Source organism: Bombina bombina, chromosome 6 (assembly GCF_027579735.1).
Source record: "Bombina bombina isolate aBomBom1 chromosome 6, aBomBom1.pri, whole genome shotgun sequence".
NCBI classification, from domain to species: Eukaryota; Metazoa; Chordata; class Amphibia; order Anura; family Bombinatoridae; genus Bombina; species Bombina bombina.
In genome coordinates this window covers 568790-595009 of record NC_069504.1, presented here as the reverse complement: position 1 = coordinate 595009, position 26220 = coordinate 568790, and the positions used below count along the sequence as shown (strand labels likewise).

Here is a 26220-nt window from a genome sequence, read left to right as displayed (position 1 = left end):
GTGCTCTTGTCGCTATTACTATTAGGGACAAACAATGTGGGCAGTTACAGACACTGGCAATAGGATAAAAAGTTTCTGCCAATAATTCTCACCTTCTTTGCTTCCAACATCTTGTTCTCAAAAATGTACGAGATACAATTCCTCACAACTTCAAGTCTCCTCGTACTGTTAGCCTGAGCACCTCCATTCCGATCCACAATCGCTGCTAACAACACAAGAGCGTAATGACAACAATGTAACACAAGCTAGATTACAGATAAGGGACGCAGGAAGGGAGATAAGAAAAAGCAGAGGACCAAAGGAAGCATCACAACCTTCCTTCTGCTTATGTGATCAGCTAAAAAAGGCATCTTGTGCGAATAACTATCACAAGAGAGAATTTATGGGGAGCTGAGATTCGCCGCATGTGACCTATGGCTCATGGGGAAGTGTAATAGACACCTTTTCCACAACCCTCTTGCTATTTGTTTGGATTCACCTAAACTCCCAGCACCTTGCAGAATGATATACAGTTGTATAAGTGATAGGGCAGAGGTAGGAGGCCCTGTGCATGAGCAGATAAGGTCACCTGTACAAGGCAATGCTCTCACTAAAGCGCTGCTTTTCAAGTTCTCTTGGCGGTGGGGAAGGTCAGGGTTACTGACTGTGCTCTCAAGTAGGTGGTGCAGAAAAGGACACATACATGGTTAGTGGTGGGGAAGGTCAGGGTTTAATGACTATGCTCTCAAGTAAGTGGTGAAGAGGAGGACACATACATGGTTAGTGGTGGGGAAGTTCAGGGTTAATGACTGTGCTCACTGGTGAGTGTGGCAGAGGAGCGCACATATATGGTTAGTGGTTTGGAAGGTCAGGGTTACTGTCCATGCTCTCTGGCGAGTGGTGCAGAGGATGACACATATATGGTTAGTGGTGGGGAAGGTCAGGGTTTAATGACTATGCTCTCAAGTAAGTGGTGCAGAGGAGGACACATACATGGTTAGTGGTGGGGAAGGTCAGGGTTAATGACTGTGCTCACTGGTGAGTGGGGCAGAGGAGCGCACATATATGGTTAGTGGTTTGGAAGGTCAGGGTTACTGTCCATGCTCTCTGGCGAGTGGTGCAGAGGACGACACATATATGGTTAGTGGTGGGGAAGCTCAGGGTTATTGATTGTGCTCTCTGGCGAGTGGGGCAGAGGAGGACACATATATGGTTAGTGGTGGGGGAGGTCAGGGTTACTGACTGTGCTCTCTGGTAAGTGGGGCAGAGGAGGACACATATATGGTTAGTGGTTTGAAAGGTCAGGGTTACTGACTGTGCTCTCTGGTTAGAGGGGCAGAGGAGGACACATATATGGTTAGTGGTTTGAAAGGTCAGGGTTACTGACTGTGCTTTCTGGTGAGTGGGGCAGAGGAGGACACATATATGGTTAGTGGTTTGGAAGGTCAGTGTTACTGACTGTGCTCTCTGGTTAGAGGGGCAGAGGAGGACACATATATGGTTAGTGGTTTGTAAGGTCAGGGCTACTGACTGTGCTCTCTGGTGAGTGGAGCAGAGGAGGACACATATATGGTTAGTGGTTTGTAAGGTCAGGGCTACTGACTGTGCTCTCTGGTGAGTGGAGCAGAGGAGGACACATATATGGTTAGTGGTTTGAAAGGTCAGGGTTACTGACTGTGCTCTCTGGTGAGTGGGGCAGAGGAGGACACATATATGGTTAGTGGTTTGAAAGGTCAGGGCTACTGACTGCTCTCTGGTGAGTGGAGCAGAGGAGGACACATATATGGTTAGTGGTTTGTAAGGTCAGGGCTACTGACTGTGCTCTCTGGTGAGTGGAGCAGAGGAGGACACATATATGGTTAGTGGTTTGGAAGGTCAGGGTTACTGACTGCTCTCTGGTGAGTGGACCAGAGGAGGACACATATATGGTTAGTGGTTTGAAAGGTCAGGGTTATTGACTGTGCTCTCTGGTTAGTGGGGCAGAGGAAGAAACATATATGGTTAGTGGTTTGAAAGGTCAGGGTTACTGACTGTGCTTTCTGGTGAGTGGGGCAGAGGAGGACACATATATGGTTAGTGGTTTGGAAGGTCAGGGTTACTGACTGTGCTCTCTGGTGAGTGGGGCAGAGGAAGACACATATATGGTAAGTGGTTTGTAAGGTCAGGGCTACTGACTGTGCTCTCTGGTGAGTGGAGCAGAGGAGGACACATATATGGCTAGTGGTTTGGAAGGTCAGGGCTACTGACTGTGCTCTCTGGTGAGTGGGGCAGAGGAGGACACATATATGGTTAGTGGTTTGGAAGGTCAGTGTTACTGACTGTGCTCTCTGGTGAGTGGAGCAGAGGAGGACACATATATGGTTAGTGGTTTGGAAGGTCAGTGTTGCGGACTGTGCTCTCTGGTGAGTGGGGCAGAGGAGGACACATATTGTTAGTGGTTTGGAAGGTCAGGGCTACTGACTGTGCTCTCTGGTGAGTGGAGCAGAGGAGGACACATATATGGTTAGTGGTTTGGAAGGTCAGTGTTGCTGACTGTGCTCTCTGGTGAGTGGAGCAGAGGAGGACACATATATGGTTAGTGGTTTGGAAGGTCAGGGCTACTGACTGTGCTCTCTGGTGAGTGGAGCAGAGGAGGACACATATATGGTTAGTGGTGGGGAAGGTCAGGGCTACTGACTGTGCTCTCTGGTGAGTGGGGCAGAGGAAGACATATATGGTTAGTGGTTTGGAAGGTCAGGGCTACTGACTGCTCTCTGGTGAGTGGGGCAGAGGAGGACACATATATGGTTAGTGGTTTGGAAGGTCAGGGTTACTGACTGTGCTCTCTGGTGAGTGGGGCAGAGGAGGACACATATATGGTTAGTGGTTTGGAAGGTCAGGGTTACTGACTGTGCTCTCTGGTGAGTGGGGCAGAGGAGGACACATATATGGTTAGTGGTTTGGAAGGTCAGGGTTACTGACTGTGCTCTCTGGTGAGTGGGGCAGAGGAGGACACATATATGGTTAGTGCTACACAGAGAATGAAGAACACACAGTGGTGGTAGGAGAGAGGAAAGAGGAGGTGCCATGTCTAGAAAATGGACACACACTGGTGATGGGGTTTGACTTAGAAAACATTAAGGAGTCCTTGACAGGTAAAAGGGAAGCACACAAACCAATTGGTGGTCCGGGAGGCACCATGCACTTCTTCTCTACCCTTACGGCAGGGGGAGCGTTCTGCATCTTGGCTGCTGCTTGATCTATAATCCACTGGATACTGCTCTCATCCAGCAGTGGGAAGGGTCTGTTGTGTGGACGCTGGAGGCTGCCCTCTGCCGGACGCTGCACCTTGTGCATACTGACAGCTGGGTAGGGGTTCTCCTGCAGGGAATCAGAGGGACAGGTTGTCACATGACAAACTCTTCACAAGGACATAACTTCACCTGTAGTTATCAAACACTAAGCTACTGACACTCCAGCACTTTAGTTTAGTATCTGTAATAAAAAAGAAAATGTATGCTTACCTGAAAAATGTATTTCTTTTTTGACACAATGAGTCCACGGATGATCTTAAATACTAATGGGATTCAATACCCAAGCTAGAGTACACAGATGATACGCGAGGGACAAGACAGGGAACCTAAACGGAAGGCACCACTGCTTGAAGAACTTATCTCCCAAAAGCAGCCTCAGCCGAGGCAAAAGTGTCAAATTTGTAGAACCTTGAAAAAGTGTGAAGAGAGGACCAAGTTGCAGCCTTGCAAATCTGTTCCACAGAAGCTTCATTCATGAATGCCCATGAGGAAGCAACAGCCCTCGTGGAATGATCCGTAACTCTCTCGGTAGGCTGCTGTCCAGCAGTCTCATATGCAAAATGTATGATACTCTTCAGCCAAAAAGAAAGAGAAGCAGCCGTAGCTTTCTGTCCCATGCGTTTTCCTGAGAAAACCACAAGGAAGAAGACTGACGAAAGTCCTTAGTCGCCTGCAGGTAAAACTTTAAAGCACAGACCACATCCAAATTGTGCAGAAGTCTTTCCTTCTGAGAAGAAGGATTAGGACACAAGGAAAGAACAACAATCTCCTGATTAATGTTCCGATGAGAAACAACCTTAGGAAGAAATCCTAATTTAGTACATAAAACTACCTTATCTGCATGGAAAATAAGATAAGGAGACTCATACTGTAATGCCGAGAGCTCTGACACTCTCCAAGCAGAAGAAATAGCAACAAGAAAAAACTTTCCAAGATAACAAATCAATTCAATATCTAAAAAAAAGAATAGGCTCAAACGGAGCCCCTTAAAGAACTCTGAAAACTAAAATCAGACTCCATGGAGGAGTAACTGTATGTACACAGGCCTGATCCTGACCAAGGCCTGACAAAATGATTGTACATCTAGGACATCTACCAGAAGTTTGTGTAACAAAAAAGAGAAAGACAGGGTTTTTACCCTTTAGAGAACTTGACGATAAATCTTCCTCCAAACCTCTTGGAGAAAAGACAAAATTCTAGGAATCCTATTTACTCCCTGAGTAGTCCATGGATTCACACCAATAGAGATATTTACGCCATATCGTATGATAACTTTGACTAATAACAGGTTTTCAAGCCTGAATCATGGTTACAATGACCGAGTCAGAAAACCCCCCGCTTGGATAATAAGTGTTCAATCTCCAAGTAGTCAGTTTCAGATAAACCAGATTTGGGTGGAGGGGCCCATGAATTAGAAGGTCCTTACTCAATGGAAACCTCCAAGATGGCAGAGATGACATATCCATCTGCATACCAAATCCTACAAGGCGAAGTCGGTGTTATGAGGATCACCAAAGCCCTCTCCTGCTGGATTCGAGCAATAGCCCGAAGAAGAAAAGCAAACAGAGGAAAAAGTTGGAGAACACTTCTGGATGGAGTTCTCCCCTGGATGAAAGGACTGCCTGCTCAGGAAATCCACCTCCCAAATGTTCCACCCCTGGGACGTAGCTCACCAACAGGCAGCAAGAATGGGCCTCCGCTCACTGAATTATTTTGAATACCTCTGTCATTGCTAAGGAACTCCTCGTTCCTCCCTGATGATTGATGTAAGCCACTGACGACATTTTGATTGACAGGAACCTAATAAACTGGACCGAGGCTAACTGAAGCCCGGCCAGAAGAACATGGTAGATCGTTCTCAGCTCCAGAATGTTTATAGGAAGATAAGACTCTGGCTGAGTCCAAAAACCCTGAGCCCTTAGGGAGCCCCAGACTGCTCCCCACCCTAGAAGGTTGGCGTCTGTTGACACAAACACCCAAGATGGTCTGCGAAAGCAGATTCCCTGGGAAAGATAATTCAGAGACAACCACCATCGAAGAGAATCCCTTGTCTCCTGCTCCAGTAGTATTCGAGGAGACAAATCTGTATAATCTCCGATCCATTGCCTGAGCATGTTTAACTGCAGAGATCTGAGATGGAACCGAGCAAATGGGATGATGTCCATTGCTGCCACCATCAGCCCGATTACCTCCATGCACTGAGCCACTGAAGGCCGAGGAGTGGACTGAATGACTAAACAAGTATTGATAATCTCTGATTTCCTGACATTCCGTCAGAAAAATTGAATTGATATGGAATCTATAATGGTTCCCAAAAAGGTTACCCTTGTGCATGAGACTAAGGAACTATTTTCCAAATTTACCTTCCACCCGTAAGACCACGGGAAGGATAACACCAAATCCGTGTGAAATCTTGCTAGCTGTAAGGATGGCGCCTGGACCAAAATGTAGTCCAGATAGAACACCACTGCAATGCCCTGTAACTGAAGCACCGCCAACAGCGCTCCCAGAGCCTTTGTAAAAACTCTGAGAGCTGAGGCAAGACCGAAAAGAAGAGCCACGAACTGGAAGTGTTTGTCCAACTTGTGAATGGCACATGAAGGTACACGTCCTTAAAATCCACAGTTGTCATAAATTGACACACTTGGATTAAGGGAAGAATGGAACAAATAGTTACCATCTTGAAGGACGGTACACTAAGAAAATCTGTTTAGACTCTTGAGATCTAAAAAGTGGTCTGCAGGTTCCCACCTTTTTTAGGAACCACAAACCGATTGGTATAAAAAAAAACAGACCCAGTACCTGTATTGGAACTGGACCAATTATTCCCAGGTCTGAGATGTCTCTTACGCAGTGTAAGAACGCCTCTCCTTTTGCGATCTGCAGATAATCTTGAAAGCAGAAACCTGTCCACTTTGAATCCCTGGAACACTATTTTCTATTGCCCAGGGATTCTGAACATCTCGAACCCAAGCCTGAACGAAGACTGAAAGTCTGCCCCCTACAAGATCCGATCCCGGATCGGGGACATGTCCTTCATGCTGTCTTTGATTCAACAGCAAGCTAATTTGAGCCTTTTTTTTAAAAAAAAAATCTTTCAAATTTCAAAGGAGATTATTTCCATTAAGCCAGGTTCCAACAAGGTCTTCCCCTTGTAATGAATCGTTAAAAAAAAAACTTAGACTTAGAGCATACATCCGTAGAACAAGGCTCTAACAATAAGGCTCTGTGAGCTGGAACAGAGAAACCTGAAACCTTTGCTCCAATTTTGATAACTTTAAGGCAAGAATTTTAAATAAAGGAATTAGCCAAATTGAAAGCCTTTATCCTATCCTGGATTTTATCTAGTGGAGTTTCTGACTTAATAGCATCAGACAACGCATCAAACCAATATGCCGACCCACTAGTGACAGTAGTAAAGTACACAGCTGGATGCCATTGTAAGCCCTGGTGTACATCCCTTATCTCATTTCCGTCCATAGGACCTTTAAAAAATTCAACTATTCTCTAAGGATATAGTAGTTCTCTTAGCTAAGCTGGAAACTACTCCTTTCACCCTAGGGAATGTTTGCCCAGCCTCCTTAGCTGAGTCGGCTATGGGAAACATCTCTTTAAATATAGGGAATGCGGTCTTTTCCATTCCTTATAACTTACTGGACGCACTAGGATAGATTACACCGATATAGTCAGAGTCGTCCAGGGTAGCTAAAACCTCCTAAAATACCAAATGAAGGTGTTAAAGCTAAGGAACTGGAAGAAAAACAACCTCAGGATCAAATAAAGATATTATTCATCTGAGACTGAGAATTTTCTCTGTTATAATGCCGAAGTATCTTCCTCTAACAGGGAAGAACCATTTGAAATAGCAATTACAGAATCCAGCGCCTTAAACGATTGAAAATAAGTCCTCTAGTAATGTTATCTTCCACGTGGGAAAAACATAGAATGAATGAGATGCAGAGTAACTCCGGACGGAGTGTGTGAGGAAGCGCAGGGCACTGCATGTGGGCCATAACATTGTGTGTGTACTATAGGAGAAATTTGTGGCATAAAGTGACCATTGCCAACATACTCCCAAACAGCAAACGCCTTAAAAGGAGAAGGTTCAGAAAAAAAAAGAGTGTCATTTTTTTATTAAAAATTGACACATAAAAAACGTTACTGTTTCTTTAAATTTTAAAAGTAATTTCTTATTTCTGTGTGCAGAAACAATCCAATTAGTATGTTAACATTGCTGTTAATAGACATCGCCATGTACATTAAAGAAGCAATGTCTTGTGCAGCAATTCCATATGAAAATTGCAAGGAACCGCAGAGCACTGCATGTGTGATAGTAAAATCAATGTACACTTTCTTAAGTAACCTGCTTCACATATAGAAGGGTAACTAAATAAAGATTTAACCATTTGTTTGAAAAAAATTAACATATAGGTTAGAGATACTGTCTGTTTAAATGATAAAGAGAAATTCATCTTTATTATTACAAGGGCAGACATGGTTGAACACAGTATGGAATCGTATGTACTGTAAAATTCTGTCTATACCTCAGCTAGACGCCGCTGAGGCGTTAGACAGTTTCTCTTATCCAAATCCTGGACTATCAGAGCGCTGTCTGAAGCGCACGCATTTAAACAATAATACCTCCGTGACTGCCGAAAACCGGAAGTGTTAGGGAGTAAACTATTTCTAAACTGCGCCATCCTCCCCCTCCTAGTGGATAGACAGAACTGTTAGGAGGGAAGAGAGAATGTCTTGGCGCCCTTAACAAGCTCCGCCCTTCGTGGGCGATACCCAAGCCCTCTTCCGGTCGCCATTATATTTTTAGTAAAGGCACCGGGAGCAACTGACAGGTGTACACAGTGTAAAAAAACTGACGATAAATGTAGTTTACATAATCTTAGGGGGGGTTACTGCATTCTTACCTCAGCACACTGAAAAAGCATATGCAATATAATTGAAACTCCCGGTCGCCATTATGAATTTTAATAAATGCACCGGGACCCACAGGCCAAAACTCCTGCAACTGTACACAATAAAAAACAACCGCTGTTATAAGACAGCTTCTCTTATCCCACACTGCGGTTGTCATAGACTAAAAAGGAAATTTATGCTTACCTGATAAATTTATTTATTTTACGATATGACGAGTCCACGGATTTCATCCTTACTTATGGGATATCGCCTCCTGATCAGCAGGAGAAGGCAAAGGACACCACAGCAGAGCAGCATATATAGCTCCTCCCTTCCCTCCCACTCCAGTCATTCGACCAAAGTTAGGAAGAGAAAGGAAAAGCCAAGGAGCAGAGGTGACTGAAGTTTAACAAAAATAAAAATAAAAACCTGTCCTAGAAATTGACAGGGTGGGCCGTGGACTCGTCATATCGTAAAAGAAATAAAGTTATCGGGTAAGTATAAATTTCCTTTTCTTTTACAAGATATGACGAGTCCACGGATTTCATCCTTACTTATGGGATACAATACCAAAGCAATAGGACACGGATGAAAGAGAGGGACAAGACAGGAACCTAAACAGAAGGCACCACTGCTTGAAGAACCTTTCTCCCAAAAACAGCCTCAGATGAAGCAAAAGTATAAAATTTGGAAAATTTGGAAAAAGTATGAAGAGACAACCAAGTTGCAGCCTTGCAAATCTGTTCAACAGAAGCATCATTTTTAAATGCCCATGAGGAAGCCACAGCCCTAGTAGAATGAGCCGTAATTCGTTCTGAAGGCTGCTGTCCAGCAGTCTCATATGCAACACGGATGATACTCTTGAGCCAAAAAGAAAGAGAGGTAGCCGTAGCTTTCTGACCCCTACGTTTTCCAGCAAAAACAACAAATAATGAAGATGTCTGACGAAAATCCTTAGTCGCCAGCAAGTAGAACTTCAAGGCACGGATTACATCCAGATTATGTAACAGACGCTCCTTCTTAGAAGAAGGGTTAGGACACAAGGAAGGAACAACAATTTCCTGATTAATATTCTTGTTAGAAACAACCTTAGGAAGAAAACCAAGTTTGGTACGTAACACCACCTTATCAGCATGGAAAATAAGATAAGGAGAACCACATTGTAAAGGCGAAAGCTCAGAAACTCTGCGAGCAGAAGAAATAGCAACCAAAAATAAAACTTTCCAAGATAATAACTTAATATCTATGGAATGCATGGGTTCAAACAGAACCCCTTGAAGAACGTTAAGAACTAAATTCAAACTCCAAGGAGGAGCAATTGGTCTAAACACAGGCCGGATTCTAGTCAGGGCCTGACAAAAAGATTGAACATCTGGAACATCTGCCAGATGCTTGTGTAACAAAATAGACAAAGCAGAAATCTGTCCCTTTAAGGAACTTGCTGACAACCCTTTCTCCAATCCTTCTTGGAGGAAGGACAAAATCCTGGGAATCCTAACCCTACTCCATGACTAGCCCTTGGATTAAAGATATTTACGCCATATCTTATGGTAAATCTTTCTAGTAACAGGTTTGCGTGCCTGAATCAAGGTATCAATGACCGCATCAGAGAACCCCCACTTAGATAAAATCAAGCGTTCAATCTCCAAGCAGTCAGCTGCAGAGAAATTAGATTTGTATGATGGAAGGGTCCCTGAATGAGAAGGTCCTGCCTCAATGGAAGCTTCCCCGGCGGCAGAGAGGACATATCCACCAGATCGGCATACCAAGTCCTGCAAGGCCATGCAGGAGCGATTAGAATCACCGAAGCCCTCTCCTGTTTGATCCGTGCAATCACCTGGGGAAGGAGAGCAAAAGGTGGAAACACATAAGCTAGGTTGAACGACCAAGGCACTGCCAAGGCATCTATCAGTTCGGTCTGAGGATCCCTGGACCTGGATCCGTATCTCGGGAGCTTGGCATTCTGACGAGACGCCATCAGATCCAAATCCGGTCTGCCCCATCTGAGAATCAGGGTGGCAAAGACCTCCGGATGGAGTTCCCATTCCCCCGGATGAAACGTCTGTCTGCTCATAAAATCTGACTCCCAGTTGTCCACCCCCGGGATGTAGATTGCTGACAGATAACAAGAGTGAGCTTCCGCCCACCGAATTATTTTGGATACTTCTGTCATCGATAAGGAACTCCTCCTTCCTCCCTGATGATTGATGTAAGCCACAGTCGTGATGTTGTCCGACTGAAATTGGATGAATATGGCCGAAGCCAACTGAGGCCAAGCTTGAAGCGCATTGAATATTGCTCTCAACTCCAGAATATTGATGGGAAGTAGAGACTCTGACCGAGTCCACACACCCTTAGCCCTCAGGGAATTCCAAACTGCACCCCATCCTAGTAGACTGGCGTCCATTGTCACTATCACCCATGAGGGTCTGCGGAAGCACGTCCCTTGGGACAGATGATCCAGCGACAACCACCAAAGAAGTCTCTCGTCTCCAGATCTATCTGAGGAGACAAATCTGCATAATCTCCATTCCACTGTCTGAGCATGCTCAGTTGTAGAGGTCTGAGATGAAAACGAGCAAACTGAATGATGTCCATCGCCGCCACCATCAATCCAGTTACCTCCATGCACTGAGCCACTGATGGCCAAGGATTGGACTGAAGGGTTCGGCATGTATTCAGAATCTTTAGCTTTCTGAATTCCGTCAAGAAGATTTTCATGGATACGGAATCTATTAGAGTTCCCAGGAAAGGAACCCTTGTCTATGGAATTAGTGAACTCTTTTCTAGATTCACCTTCCACCCATGAGTCCTCAGAAAGGACAGAACCATGTCGGTATGAGACTTTGTCAGTTGGTAAGACAACGTCTGGATTAGAATATCGTCCAGATAAATGAACCGCGGTCTGAGAACGGCTAGCAAGGACCCTAGAACCTTCGTGAAGAACCTGGGTGCCGTAGCCAACCCGAAGGGAAGAGCCACAAACTGAAAATGTTTGTCCAGGAAGGCAAACCTTAGAAACTGGTGATGATCTATGTGGATAGGAATGTGAAGATATGCATCCTTTAAGTCCACGGTAGTCATATACGGTAGTCATATATTGACCCTCCTGGACCAATGGAAGAATTGTCCGAATCGTCTCCATCTTGAAGGATGGGACTCTGAGAAACTTGTTTAGACTCTTGAGATCTAAAATGGGTCTGAACGTTCCCTCCTTTTTGGGAACCATGAAAAGATTTGAGTAAAACCCCTGCCCCTGTTCTTGTATTGGGACGGGACAAATTACCCCCATAGTGGAGAGGTGTTTTACACAACGTAAGAACGTCTCTCTTTTTATCTGGTCTACAGACAATCGTGAAAGAAGAAACCTTCCCCTTGGAAGAGAATTTTTGAACTCCAGTTGATACCCCCCCTGGGACACGATTTCTAGTGTCCAGGGATCCTGGACAAAGAGAGAAAGTCTGCCCCCTACTAGATCCGGTCCCGGATTGGGGGCCGCCCCGTCATGCTGTGTTGGTAGCAGCGGCAGGCTTCTTGGGTTGTTTACCCTTGTTCCAACCCTGGTTCGGTTTCCAGGTGGGTTTGGCTTGAGGATAATTCCCTTCCTGTTAAGCGGAAGAGGGGATTCCCTTGAAGTTTCGAAAGGCACGAAAATTATTCTGTTGTCCCCTTTGAGTAGCCGTTTTGTCCTGAGGAAGGCGGTGACCCTTACCTCCTGTGATGTCTGAAATTATCTCCTTCAAGTCAGGCCCAAACAGGATCTGACCCTTGAAAGGTATCGCCAAGAGTTTTGATTTAGAGGATACATCCACAGACCAAGACTTTAAGCACAAGGCTCTGAGCGCTAAAATGGAAAATCCATAATTCATTTCCGCCAATTTTGCGATCTGAAAGGCGGCATCCGTAATAAAAGAATTAGCCAGCTTAAGGGCCTTAATTCTATCCATAATGTCTTCCAAGGGAGTCTCAGTCTTAAGGGACTCCTCTAAAGCATCAAACCAAAAACAGAATTTATGTTTACCTGATAAATTACTTTCTCCAACGGTGTGTCCGGTCCACGGCGTCATCCTTACTTGTGGGATATTCTCTTCCCCAACAGGAAATGGCAAAGAGCCCAGCAAAGCTGGTCACATGATCCCTCCTAGGCTCCGCCTTCCCCAGTCATTCGACCGACGTAAAGGAGGAATAATTGCATAGGAGAAATCATATGATACCGTGGTGACTGTAGTTAAAGAAAATAAATCATCAGACCTGATTAAAAAACCAGGGCGGGCCGTGGACCGGACACACCGTTGGATAAAGTAATTTATCAGGTAAACATAAATTCTGTTTTCTCCAACATAGGTGTGTCCGGTCCACGGCGTCATCCTTACTTGTGGGAACCAATACCAAAGCTTTAGGACACGGATGATGGGAGGGAGCAAATCAGGTCACCTAGATGGAAGGCACCACGGTTTGCAAAACCTTTCTCCCAAAAATAGCCTCAGAAGAAGCAAAAGTATCAAATTTGTAAAATTTGGTAAAAGTGTGCAGTGAAGACCAAGTCGCTGCCTTACATATCTGATCAACAGAAGCCTCGTTCTTAAAGGCCCATGTGGAAGCCACGGCCCTAGTGGAATGAGCTGTGATTCTTTCAGGAGGCTGCCGTCCGGCAGTCTCATAAGCCAATCTGATGATGCTTTTAAGCCAAAAAGATAGAGAGGTAGAAGTTGCTTTTTGACCTCTCCTTTTGCCAGAATAAACAACAAACAAGGAAGATGTTTGTCTGAAATCCTTTGTAGCATCTAAATAGAATTTTAGAGCACGAACTACATCCAAATTGTGCAACAAACGTTCCTTCTTTGAAACTGGATTCGGACACAAAGAAGGCACGACTATCTCCTGGTTAATGTTTTTGTTAGAAACAACTTTCGGAAGAAAACCAGGTTTAGTACGCAAAACCACCTTATCTGCATGGAACACCAGATAAGGAGGAGAACACTGCAGAGCAGATAACTCTGAAACTCTTCTAGCAGAAGAAATTGCAACCAAAAACAAAACTTTCCAAGATAATAACTTGATATCAACGGAATGTAGGGGCTCAAACGGAACCCCCTGAAGAACTGAAAGAACTAAATTGAGACTCCAAGGAGGAGTCAAAGGTTTGTAGACAGGCTTGATTCTAACCAGAGCCTGAACAAAAGCCTGAACATCTGGCACAGCCGCCAGTTTTTTGTGAAGTAAAACAGATAAAGCAGAAATCTGTCCCTTCAAAGAACTTGCAGATAATCCTTTCTCCAAACCTTCTTGAAGAAAGGATAGAATCTTAGGAATTTTTATCTTGTTCCATGGTAATCCTTTAGATTCACACCAACAGATATATTTTTTCCATATCTTATGGTAGATTTTTCTAGTTACAGGCTTTCTGGCCTGAACAAGAGTATCAATGACAGAATCTGAGAACCCTCGCTTTGATAAAATCAAGCGTTCAATCTCAAAGCAGTCAGTTGGAGTGAAACCAGATTCGGATGTTCGAACGGACCTTGAACAAGAAGGTCCTGTCTCAAAGGTAGCTTCCATGGTGGAGCCGATGACATATTCACCAGGTCTGCATACCAAGTCCTGCGTGGCCACGCAGGAGCTATCAAGATCACAGATGCCCTCTCCTGATTGATCCTGGCTACCAGCCTGGGGATGAGAGGAAACGGTGGGAATACATAAGCTAGGTTGAAGGTCCAAGGTGCTACTAGTGCATCTACTAGAGTCGCCTTGGGATCCCTGGATCTGGACCCGTAGCGAGGAACCTTGAAGTTCTGACGAGAGGCCATCAGATCCATGTCTGGAATGCCCCACAATTGAGTTATTTGGGCAAAGATTTCCGGATGGAGTTCCCCCTCCCCCGGATGAAATGTCTGACGACTCAGAAAATCCGCTTCCCAATTTTCCACGCCTGGGATGTGGATTGCAGACAAGTGGCAGGAGTGAGTCTCCGCCCACTGAATGATTTTGGTCACTTATTCCATCGCCAGGGAACTCCTTGTTCCCCCCTGATGGTTGATATACGCAACAGTCGTCATGTTGTCTGATTGAAACCGTACGAATTTGGCCTTTGCTAGCTGAGGCCAAACCTTGAGAGCATTGAATATCGCTCTCAGTTCCAGAATGTTTATCGGGAGAAGAGATTCTTCCCGAGACCAAAGACCCTGAGCTTTCAGGGGTTCCCAGACCGCGCCCCAGCCTACCAGACTGGCGTCGGTCGTGACAATGACCCACTCTGGTCTGCGGAAGCTCATCCCCTGTGACAGGTTGTCCAGGGTTAGCCACCAACGGAGTGAATCTCTGGTCCTCTGATCTACTTGTATCGTCGGAGACAAGTCTGTATAATCCCCATTCCACTGACTGAGCATGCACAGTTGTAATGGTCTCAGATGAATTCGCGCAAAAGGAACTATGTCCATTGCCGTGACCATCAAACCTATTACTTCCATGCACTGTGCTATGGAAGGAAGAAGAACAGAATGAAGTACTTGACAAGAGCTTAGAAGTTTTGATTTTCTGGCCTCTGTCAGAAAAATCCTCATTTCTAAGGAGTCTATTATTGTTCCCAAGAAGGGAACTCTTGTTGATGGAGATAGAGAACTTTTTTCTACGTTCACTTTCCACCCGTGAGATCTGAGAAAGGCCAGGACAATGTCCGTATGAGCCTTTGCTTGTGGTAGGGACGACGCTTGAATCAGTATGTCGTCCAAGTAAGGTACTACTGCAATGCCCCTTGGTCGTAGCACCGCTAGAAGGGACCCTAGTACCTTTGTGAAAATTCTTGGAGCAGTGGCTAATCCGAATGGAAGTGCCACAAACTGGTAATGCTTGTCCAGAAAGGCGAACCTTAGGAACCGATGATGTTCCTTGTGGATAGGAATATGTAGATACGCATCCTTTAAATCCACCGTGGTCATGAATTGACCTTCCTGGATGGAAGGAAGAATTGTCCGAATGGTTTCCATTTTGAACGATGGAACCTTGAGAAACTTGTTTAGGATCTTGAGATCTAAGATTGGTCTGAATGTTCCCTCTTTTTTGGGAACTATGAACAGATTGGAGTAGAATCCCATCCCTTGTTCTCCTAATGGAACAGGATGAATCACTCCCATTTTTAACAGGTCTTCTACACAATGTAAGAATGCCTGTCTTTTTATGTGGTCTGAAGACAATTGAGACCTGTGGAACCTCCCCCTTGGGGGAAGCTCCTTGAATTCCAGAAGATAACCTTGGGAGACTATTTCTAGCGCCCAAGGATCCAGAACATCTCTTGCCCAAGCCTGAGCGAAGAGAGAAAGTCTGCCCCCCACCAGATCCGGTCCCGGATCGGGGGCCAACATCTCATGCTGTCTTGGTAGCAGTGGCAGGTTTCTTGGCCTGCTTACCTTTGTTCCAGCCTTGCATTGGCCTCCAGGCTGGCTTGGTTTGAGAAGTATTACCCTCTTGCTTAGAGGATGTAGCACTTGGGGCTGGTCCGTTTCTGCGAAAGGGACGAAAATTTGGTTTATTTTTAGCCTTGAAAGACCTATCCTGAGGAAGGGCGTGGCCCTTACCCCCAGTGATATCAGAAATAATCTCTTTCAAGTCAGGGCCAAACAGCGTTTTCCCCTTGAAAGGTATGTTAAGCAATTTGTTCTTGGAAGACGCATCCGCTGACCAAGATTTTAGCCAAAGCGCTCTGCGTGCCACAATAGCAAACCCCGAATTTTTCGCCGCTAATCTAGCCAATTGCAAAGTGGCGTCTAAAGTAAAAGAGTTAGCCAATTTGAGAGCATGAATTCTGTCCATAATCTCCTCATAAGAAGAATCTTTATTGAGCGACTTTTCTAGTTCATCGAACCAGAAACACGCTGCTGTAGTGACAGGAACAATGCATGAAATTGGTTGTAGAAGGTAACCTTGCTGAACAAACATCTTTTTAAGCAAACCCTCTAATTTTTTATCCATAGGATCTTTGAAAGCACAACTATCTTCTATAGGGATAGTAGTGCGTTTGTTTAGAGTAGAAACCGCCCCCTCGACCTTGGGGACTGTCTGCCATAAGTCCTTTCTGGGGTCGACCATAGGAAACAATTTCTTAAATATAGGGGGAGGGACAAAAGGTATGCCGGGCCTTTCCCATTCTTTGTTTACAATGTCCGCCACCCGCTTGGGTATAGGAAAAGCTTCGGGGGGCCCCGGGACCTCTAGGAACTTGTCCATCTTACATAATTTCTCTGGAATGACCAAATTCTCACAATCATCCAGAGTAGATAACACCTCCTTAAGCAGAGCGCGGAGATGTTCCAATTTAAATTTGAATGTAATCACATCAGGTTCAGCTTGTTGAGAAATTTTCCCTGAATCTGAAATTTCTCCCTCAGACAAAACCTCCCTGGCCCCCTCAGACTGGTGTAGGGGCATTTCAGAACCATTATCATCAGCGTCCTCATGCTCTTCAGTATTTTCTAAAACAGAGCAGTCGCGCTTTCGCTGATAAGTGGGCATTTTGGCTAAAATGTTTTTGATAGAATTATCCATTACAGCCGTTAATTGTTGCATAGTAAGGAGTATTGGCGCACTAGATGTACTAGGGGCCTCCTGTGTGGGCAAGACTGGCGTAGACGAAGGAGGGGATGATGCAGTACCATGCTTACTCCCCTCACTTGAGGAATCATCTTGGGCATCATTTTCTCTAAATTTTGTGTCACATAAATCACATCTATTTAAATGAGAAGGAACCTTGGCTTCCTCACATACAGAACATAGTCTATCTGATAGTTCAGACATGTTAAACAGGCATAAACTTGATAAAGTACAAAAAACGATTTAAAATAAAACCGTTACTGTCACTTTAAATTTTAAACTGAACACACTTTATTACTGAAAATGTGAAAAAGTATGAAGGAATTGTTCAAAATTTACCAAAATTTCACCACAGTGTCTTAAAGCCTTAAAAGTATTGCACACCAAATTTGAAAGCTTTAACTCTTAAAATAACGGAACCGGAGCCGTTTTTATATTTAACCCCTATACAGTCCCTGGTATCTGCTTTGCTGAGACCCAACCAAGCCCAAAGGGGAATACGATGCCAAATGACGCCTTCAGTAAGCTTTTTCTATGTATCTGAGCTCCTCACACATGCATCTGCATGGCTTGCTTCCCAAAAACAACTGCGCAATAGAGGCGCGAAAATGAGGCTCTGCCTATGATTAGAGAAGGCCCCCAGAGAAAAAGGTGTCCAATACAGTGCCTGCCGGTTATTTTACATAATTCCCAAGAATAAAATAACTCCTCAAAGCTCTGAAGTATTAAAAATGCTTATAAATCAATCGTTTTAGCCCAGAAAAATGTCTACCAGTCTTTAAAGCCCTTGTGAAGCCCTTTATTCTCATTTAATAAAAATGGCTTACCGGATCCCATAGGGAAAATGACAGCTTCCAGCATTACCACGTCTTGTTAGAAATGTGTCATACCTCAAGCAGCAAAAGTCTGCTCACTGTTTCCCCCAACTGAAGTTAATTCCTCTCAACAGTCCTGTGTGGAAACAGCCATCGATTTTAGTAACGGTTGCTAAAATCATTTTCCTCTTACAAACAGAAATCTTCATCTCTTTTCTGTTTCAGAGTAAATAGTACATACCAGCACTATTTTAAAATAACAAACTCTTGATTGAAGAATAAAAACTACATTTAAACACCAAAAAACTCTAAGCCATCTCCGTGGAGATGTTGCCTGTACAATGGCAAAGAGAATGACTGGGGAAGGCGGAGCCTAGGAGGGATCATGTGACCAGCTTTGCTGGGCTCTTTGCCATTTCCTGTTGGGGAAGAGAATATCCCACAAGTAAGGATGACGCCGTGGACCGGACACACCTATGTTGGAGAAAAGCAGCCGCAGTTGTCACTGTGACAATGCATGCCGTCGGTTGTAATAGAAAATCTTGATGAATATACAGTTTTTTCAGCAGACCCTCCAACTTTTTATCCATAGGGTCTTTGAAAGCACAAATGTCCTCAATAGGGATAGTCGTTCGCTTAGCTAGTGTAGAGATAGCTCCCTCCACTTTAGGGACCGTTTGCCAAGAGTCCAGAACGGAGTCAGCTATAGGGTACATCTTCTTAAAAATAGGGGAAGGGGAGAACAGGATACCCGGTCTTTCCCATTCCTTTTTAATAACTTCCGAAATTCTCTTAGGAACCGGAAACACATCGGAATAAGAGGTGACCTCTAAGTATTTGTCCATCTTACTCAATTATTCTGGCGGGACCACAATAGAGTCACAGTCGTCCGGAGTCACCAACACCTCACGTAGCAAAAGGCGGAGGTGTTCCAGCTTAAATCTAAAGGACATAACGTCCGAATCTGTCGGGGGTTATGTACTTCCTGAGTCCGACAGCTCCCCCTCAGACAGAACCTGCCTACCCCCCAAATCAGAACCCTGAGAAGGTATATCGGAGATAGCCATTAAAGCACCAGAAGTTGCAGGAACCACGTGGGCCTCTGTCCTTCTGCGCTTGCTTTGTAGCACTGGCAGTTTAGATAAAACCTCTGTAAGAGTGGATGACATGACTGCAGCCATATCCTGCAGAGTAAATGACGCAGACGCCGCTTAAGAAACTGACGTCGCTTGTGCGGGTGTTAAAGGCTGTGACGCTTGGGGAGAAAGATGCGGCATACCCTCAATCTCATTAGTCTGAGAATGATCATTAGACATATCTTTATTAAAGAAAATTTGCTCTTAACACTGTAGAGCCCTCTCAATACATGGGGGACAAAGTGTAATGGGGGTTCCACAATGGCATTCAAACACATAGGGCAAGTACTCTGTTCAAGGTCATCCATTTTGTACAACCTGCACAACGAGTAATCTTGGTAAAAAAAACTGATAATAAAATTATCTTACTGTCTCTTTAAATAACTAAACTGAATCCACTTAAATCATGAGGCAAAGGGCAGATTACAGAAACTCTGCGCAACTACTTTTTAGAATAAAATATTTTTGAAAATAACTTTTCACCTCACCGGCTCCTACCTGCCTCCAAGAACCTACTAAACTCTGCAAACACGGCACTCCTAAAGTCGCTTGAAACGTCTCACTACAAGCAGAATTAGGAGCCGTGATAGATGCTGCGACACGGAACAGGAATAGTAACTGCGCTGTCAAAGCACACGCAGAGTAAGCCCCGCCGTTCGTGGGTGTAAACTCTTTAGTCAAAGTATCTGCGCAACCCACAGAACACCGCCATGTACCAGAGCCTTAATAAACATTATACACTCCGGAATTTGTCCCCAGCCATCAATATAGTTTGCACATACACCCTAAAAACAGCGCTTCTAGCCCAACATACTATGCTAGAATGTCTGAATATAGTACCACACAATCTTTCCCAGCGCTTCTAGTCCCCTAATAAAATGCTAGTGTGTCTGGATTATCCACTACTTCAGTAATTTAACGTTACCCTAGCGCTTCTAGACCATTAGCTGTCAGATGTCTGGTATACTGAAAGAGGGAAGCCCTCATTTAAAGGCGCAAGCACAGTTAATCTGAGATACTAGCCCCAGAATAAAAAAGTGCACTTCACTCCATGCTGAGTAACAGCATGACAACTTCACAGTGTCAAGAGGTCCACTTTTCCTCCTTAGGTCCTGTGAAAGTAGAAAAGTCTTAGTTACAATCCTCTAAGACCATACACAGAAAAACGCAGCACAACATGGGAGGAGCAGGAGACAAAAATCCACCAGTTCCCAAAGTCTAAAAGACTATTCAGAAGCTGCTCTGTAAGAAAATAGTACACTTTGGCACCATTTAAAAATAAAAAACTCTTGATTGAAGAATCTAAACTAACACCTCACTTTACCTCTTCCTATCACTAACACAGGCAAAGAGAATGACAGGGGTGGGAGGGAAGGGATGAGCTATATATGCAGCTCTGCTGTGGAGCTCTTTGCCTCCTCCTGCTGACCAGGAGGCGATATCCCATAAGTAAGGATGAAATCCGTGGACTTGTCATATCTTGTAAAAGAAACACAGCCATTGGGACAAAAGAGTCCCTTGTCCTATACGGACAAACTGAACAGCTATATCCGATAGCTCTACTGTTTGCAGGGTTTCCTTCAAGCATTGTATGCTCATCAAAACACATGCAAAAGAGCCCACAGCACACATATGTAACCCAGTACCTGTGTCCTAACTGCCTTAATGTCCCCTACTAAACTAGGAGAATCTGAGACCCAGTGTAATGAGGTTAGAAGAACAAATAAAGTGCCCAAACTTTCTCTGAAATCCTTTCCCCCAGAAAAGAAGTCAGCACTTACCTCATCTTCTGTCTGGAAGCAAGGCAGTTCCCAGGTTTAAGAGGTCCTCTCCCTCCTATGGACCTGGAAATAAACGAAATTCCTGAGTAAAATCCCTCCGGTTTTCAGGGTTAGGGCAGCATAAATGTATGGGAGGCGCAGTGAGAATTATGTCCCACAAGTTCCCATTGCTTTAAAGCCACCAAAAGCTCTACTGTAGAGACTGATATGGACTACGGCTACACCCTAGAACAAAGTAGCACTCTCTGGCACTACTTTAAAATAAAAAACTCTTGATTGAAGAATCTAATCTAACACCTCACTTTACCTCTTCCTATCACTAACGTAGGCAAAGAGAATGACTGGAGTGGGAGGGAAGGGAGGAGCTATTTAACAGCTCTGCTGTGGTGCTCTTTGCCTTCTCCTGCTGACCAGGAGGTGAATATCCCATTAGTAATTAAGATGATCCGTGGACTCATCGTGTCTCAAAAAAGAAATGTAATAAACTCAGTCAATAGCCCAAATTCTATAAAGCTCTCTGGGCTTGTGATATTCTCTAAGATATCTCACCAGTAACAAAATGCCCTGGATCAATTCTCAGAAGGCAGTTTTTCATGGAAAAAAAGTGTATCCAAACAAAGGAAAAAGAGAGTAGAGATGACAGTGGGGTGAAAAGATCAAGTAAAAAAACATAATTTATGCTTACCTGATAAATTTATTTCTCTTGTAGTGTATCCAGTCCAAGGATCATCCATTACTTATGGGATATTCTCCTTCCCAACAGGAAGTTGCAAGAGGATCACCCACAGCAGAGCTGCTATATAGCTCCTCCCCTCACTGCCATATCCAGTCATTCGACCGAAAACAAACAGAGAAAGGAGAAACCATAGGGTGCAGTGGTGACTGTAGTTTAATTAAAATTTAGACCTGCCTTAAAAGGACAGGGCGGGCCGTGGACTGGATACACTACAAGAGAAATAAATTTATCAGGTAAGCATAAATTATGTTTTCTCTTGTTAAGTGTATCCAGTCCACGGATCATCCATTACTTATGGGATACCAATACCAAAGCTAAAGTACACAGATGATGGGAGGGACAAGGCAGGATTAAGCGGAAGGAACCACTGCCTGAAGAACCTTTCTCCCAAAAACAGCCTCCGAAGAAGCAAAAGTATCAAATTTGGAAAATTTGGAAAAAGTGTGAAGCGAAGACCAAGTCGCGGCCCTGCAAATCTGTTCAACAGAGGCCTCATTTTTAAAGGCCCAGGTGGAAGCCACAGCTCTAGTGGAATGAGTTGTAATCCTTTCAGAGGGCTGCTGTCCAGCAGTCTCATAGGCTAGGCGTATTATGCTCCGAAGCCAAAAGGAAAGAGAGGTTGCCGAAGCTTTTTGACCTCTCCTCTGTCCAGAGTAAACGACAAACAGGGTAGATGTTTGACGAAAATCTTTAGTAGCTTGTAAGTAAAACTTCAAGACACGGACTACGTCCAGATTATGTAAAAGACGTTCCTTCTTTGAAGAAGGATTAGGACACAATGATGGAACAACAATCTCTTGATTGATATTCTTGTTAGAAACCACCTTAGGTAAAAACCCAGGTTTGGTACACAGGACTACCTTATCTGCATGAAAAATCAGATAAGGAGAATCACATTGTAAGGCAGATAGCTCAGAGACTCTCTGAGCCGAGGAAATAGCCATCAAAAACAGAACTTTCCAAGATAAAAGTTTAATATCAATGGAATGAAGGGGTTCAAACGGAACTCCCTGAAGAACTTTAAGAACCAAGTTTAAGCTCCACGGGGGAGCAACAGGTTTAAACACAGGCTTAATTCTAACCAAAGCCTGGCAAAATGCCTGGACGTCTGGAACCTCTGCCAGACGCTTGTTCAAAAGAATAGACAGAGCAGAAATCTGTCCCTTTAAGGAAGTATCTGATAATCCTTTGTCCAAGCCCTCTTGGAGAAAAGACAATATTCTAGGAATCCTAACCTTACTCCATGAGTAATTCTTGGATTCACACCAATAAAGATATTTACTCCATATCTTGTGGTAGATTTTCCTGGTAACAGGCTTTCATGCCTGTATTAAAGTATCAAGCGTTCAATCTCCATGCAGTCAGTCTCAGAGAAATTAGATTTGGATGATTGAAAGGTCCTTGTATCAGAAGGTCCTGTCTTAGAGGCAGAGTCCATAGTGAAAAGGATGACATGTCCACTAGGTCTGCGTACCAAGTCCTGCGTGGCCACGCAGGTGTTATCAGAATCACCGATGCTCTCTCCTGTTTGATTTTGGCAATCAGTCGAGGGAGCAGAGGAAACGGTGGAAACACATAAGCCAGGTTGAAGAACCAAGGCGCTGCTAGCGCATCTATCAGCGTCGCTTCTGGGTCCCTGGACCTGGATCCGTAACAAGGAAGCTTGGCGTTCTGGCGAGACGCCATGAGATCCAACTCTGGTTTGCCCCAACGATGAATCAACTGAGCAAACACCTCCGGATGGAGTTCCCACTCCCCTGGATGGAAAGTCCGACGACATGGAAAGTCTGACGACTTAGAAAATCCGCCTCCCAGTTCTCCACGCCTGGGATATGGATTGCTGACAGGTGGCAAGAGTGGTACTCTGCCCAGCAAATTATTTTTGAGACTTCTAACATCGCTAGGGAACTCCTGGTTCCCCCTTGATGGTTGATGTAAGCCACAGTCGTGATGTTGTCCGACTGAAATCTGATGAACCTCAGTGTTGCTGAGGCCAAGCCAGAAGAGCATTGAATATCGCCCTTAACTCCAGAATATTTATTGGAAGGAGTTTCTCCTCCAGAGTCCACGATCCCTGTGCCTTCAGGGAATTCCAGACTGCACCCCAACCTAGAAGGCTGGCATCTGTTGTTACAATTGTCCAATCTGGCCTGCGAAAGGTCATACCCTTGGACAGGTGTACCCAAGACAACCACCAGAGAAGAGAATCTCTGGTCTCTTGATTCAGATTTAGCAGAGGGGACAAATCTGTGTAATCCCCATTCCACTGACTCAGCATGCATAATAGCAGCGGTCTGAGATGAAGGCGCGCAAATGGCACTATGTCCATTGCCGCTACCATTAAGCCGATTACCTCCATACACTGAGCTACCGAAGGGCGCGGAATGGAGTGAAGAACACGGCAAGCATTTAGAAGTTTTGATAACCTGGACTCCGTCAGGTAAATTTTCATTTCTACAGAATCTATAAGAGTCCCTAAGAAGGAGACTCTTGTGAGTGGGGATAGAGAACTCTTTTCCTCGTTCACTTTCCACCCGTGCGACCTCAGAAATGCCAGAACTATCTCTGTATGAGACTTGGCAACTTGAAAGCTTGACGCCTGTATCAGGATGTCGTCTAGATACGTAGCCACCGCTATGCCTCGCGGTCTTAGAACCATCAGAAGTGAGCCCAGAACCTTTGTAAAGATTCTCGGGGCTGTAGCCAACCCGAAGGGAAGAGATACAAATTGGTAATGCCTGTCTAGAAAGGCAAACCTTAGAAACCGATGATGATCTTTGTGAATCGGTATGTGAAGGTAGGCATCCTTTAAGTCCACTGTGGTCATGTACTGACCTTCTTGGATCATGGGTAGGATGGTCCGAATAGTTTCCATTTTGAAAGATGGAACTGAGGAATTTGTTTAAGATCTTTAGATCCAAAATTGGTCTGAAGGTTCCCTCGCCGGATAGGGGGCCGTTCCTTGATGCTGTCTTAGAGGCAGCAGCAGGCTTTCTGGCCTGCTTGCCTTTGTTCCAGGACTGGTTAGGTTTCCAGGCCTGCTTACATTGAGCAAAAGTTCCCTCTTGTTTTGAAGCGGAGGAAGTTGATGCTGCACCTGCCTTGAAATTTCGAAAGGCACGAAAATTAGACTGTTTGGCCTTTGCTTTGGCCCTGTCCTGAGGAAGGGTGTGACCCTTACCTCCAGTAATGTCAGCAATAATTTCCTTCAAACCAGGTCCGAATAAGCTCTGCCCCTTGAAAGGAATGTTGAGTAATTTAGACTTCGAAGTCACGTCAGCTGACCAGGATTTAAGCCATAGCGCCCTACGCGCTTGGATGGCGAATCCGGAATTCTTAGCCGTTAGTTTAGTCAAATGAACAATGGCATCAGAAACAAATGAGTTAGCTAGCTTAAGTGTTCTAAGCTTGTCAATAATTTCAGTCAATGGAGCTGTATGGATGGCCTCTTCCAGGGCCTCAAACCAGAATGCCGCTGCAGCAGTGACAGGCGCAATGCATGCAAGGGGCTGCAAAATAAAACCTTGTTGAATAAACATTTTCTTAAGGTAACCCTCCAATTTTTTATCCATTGGATCTGAAAAAGCACAACTGTCCTCAACCGGGATAGTAGTACGGTTTGCTAAAGTAGAAACTGCTCCCTCCACCTTAGGGACAGTCTGCCATAATTCCCGTGTAGTGGCGTCTATTGGAAACATTTTTCTAAATATAGGAGGTGGGGAAAAAGGCACACCCGGTCTATCCCACTCCTTGCTAATAATTTCTGTAAGCCTTTTAGGTATAGGAAAAACATCAGTACACACCGGTACCGCATAGTATTTATCCAGCCTACACAATTTCTCTGGTACTGCAACTGTGTTACAGTCATTCAGAGCAGCTAATACCTCCCCAAGCAACACACGGAGGTTCTCAAGCTTAAATTTAAAATTAGAAATCTCTGAATCAGGTTTCCCCGAATCAGAGATGTCACCCACAGACTGAAGCTCTCCGTCCTCATGATCTGCATATTGTGACGCAGTATCAGACATGGCCCTTACAGCATCTGCGCGCTCTGTATTTCTCCTAACCCCAGAGCAATCGCGCTTGCCTCTTATTTCAGGCAACCAGGATAATACCTCTGACAGGGTATTATTCATGATTGCAGCCATGTCCTGCAAGGTAATCGCTATGGGCGTCCCTGATGTAATTGGCGCCATATTAGCGTGCATCCCCTGAGCGGGAGGCGAAGGGTCTGACACGTGGGGAGAGTTAGTCGGCATAACTTCCCCCTCGTCAGAATCTTCTGGTGATATTTCTTTTATAGTTAAAGACTGATCTTTACTGTTTAAGGTGAAATCAATACATTTAGTACACATTCTCCTATGGGGCTCCACCATGGCTTTCAAACATAATGAATAAGTAGTTTCCTCTGTGTCAGACATGTTTAAACAGACTAGCAATGAGACTAGCAAGCTTGGAAAACACTTTAAACAAGTTTACAAGCAATATAAAAAACATTACTGCACCTTTAAGAAACACAAATTTTGTCAAAATTTGAAATAACAGTGAAAAAAGACAGTTACACTAACGAAATTTTTACAGTGTATGTAACAAGTTAGCAGAGCATTGCACCCACTTGCAAATGGATGATTAACCCCTTAATACCCAAAATGGAATAATAAAAGACAATTTTATTTTTTTTTTTATTTTTTTTTTTTTTTCAAACAGTCACAACAACTTTTTACCTCCATCAAAAACGAATTTGAAGCTCTTTGAGCCCTCCAGAGATGTCCTGGATCATGCAGAGGGAAATTGAATGTCTCTGTCAGTATTTTTATCTGCACAGAAAAGCACTAAAAAAGGCCCCTCCCACTCATATTACAACAGTGGAAAGCCTAAGGAAACTGTTACTAGGCAAAATTCAAGCCAGCCATGTGGAAAAAAAACTAGGCCCCAATAAGTTTTTATCACCAAATACATATAAAAACGATTAAACATGCCGGCAAA

The 26220-nt window shown here is 44.4% G+C and overlaps 1 protein-coding gene across 1 annotated transcript in view; it reads right to left on the bottom strand.

The window, feature by feature from the left end:
• Positions 1–26220, bottom strand: part of SBF1 (SET binding factor 1) — a gene marked incomplete in the record, with an annotated part of 739370 nt that overhangs the window by 393218 nt on the left and 319932 nt on the right. The window contains 2 exon segments of the mRNA XM_053716293.1: positions 93–205; positions 3135–3339. Coding sequence (XP_053572268.1) covers positions 93–205; positions 3135–3339 — 318 coding nt within the window.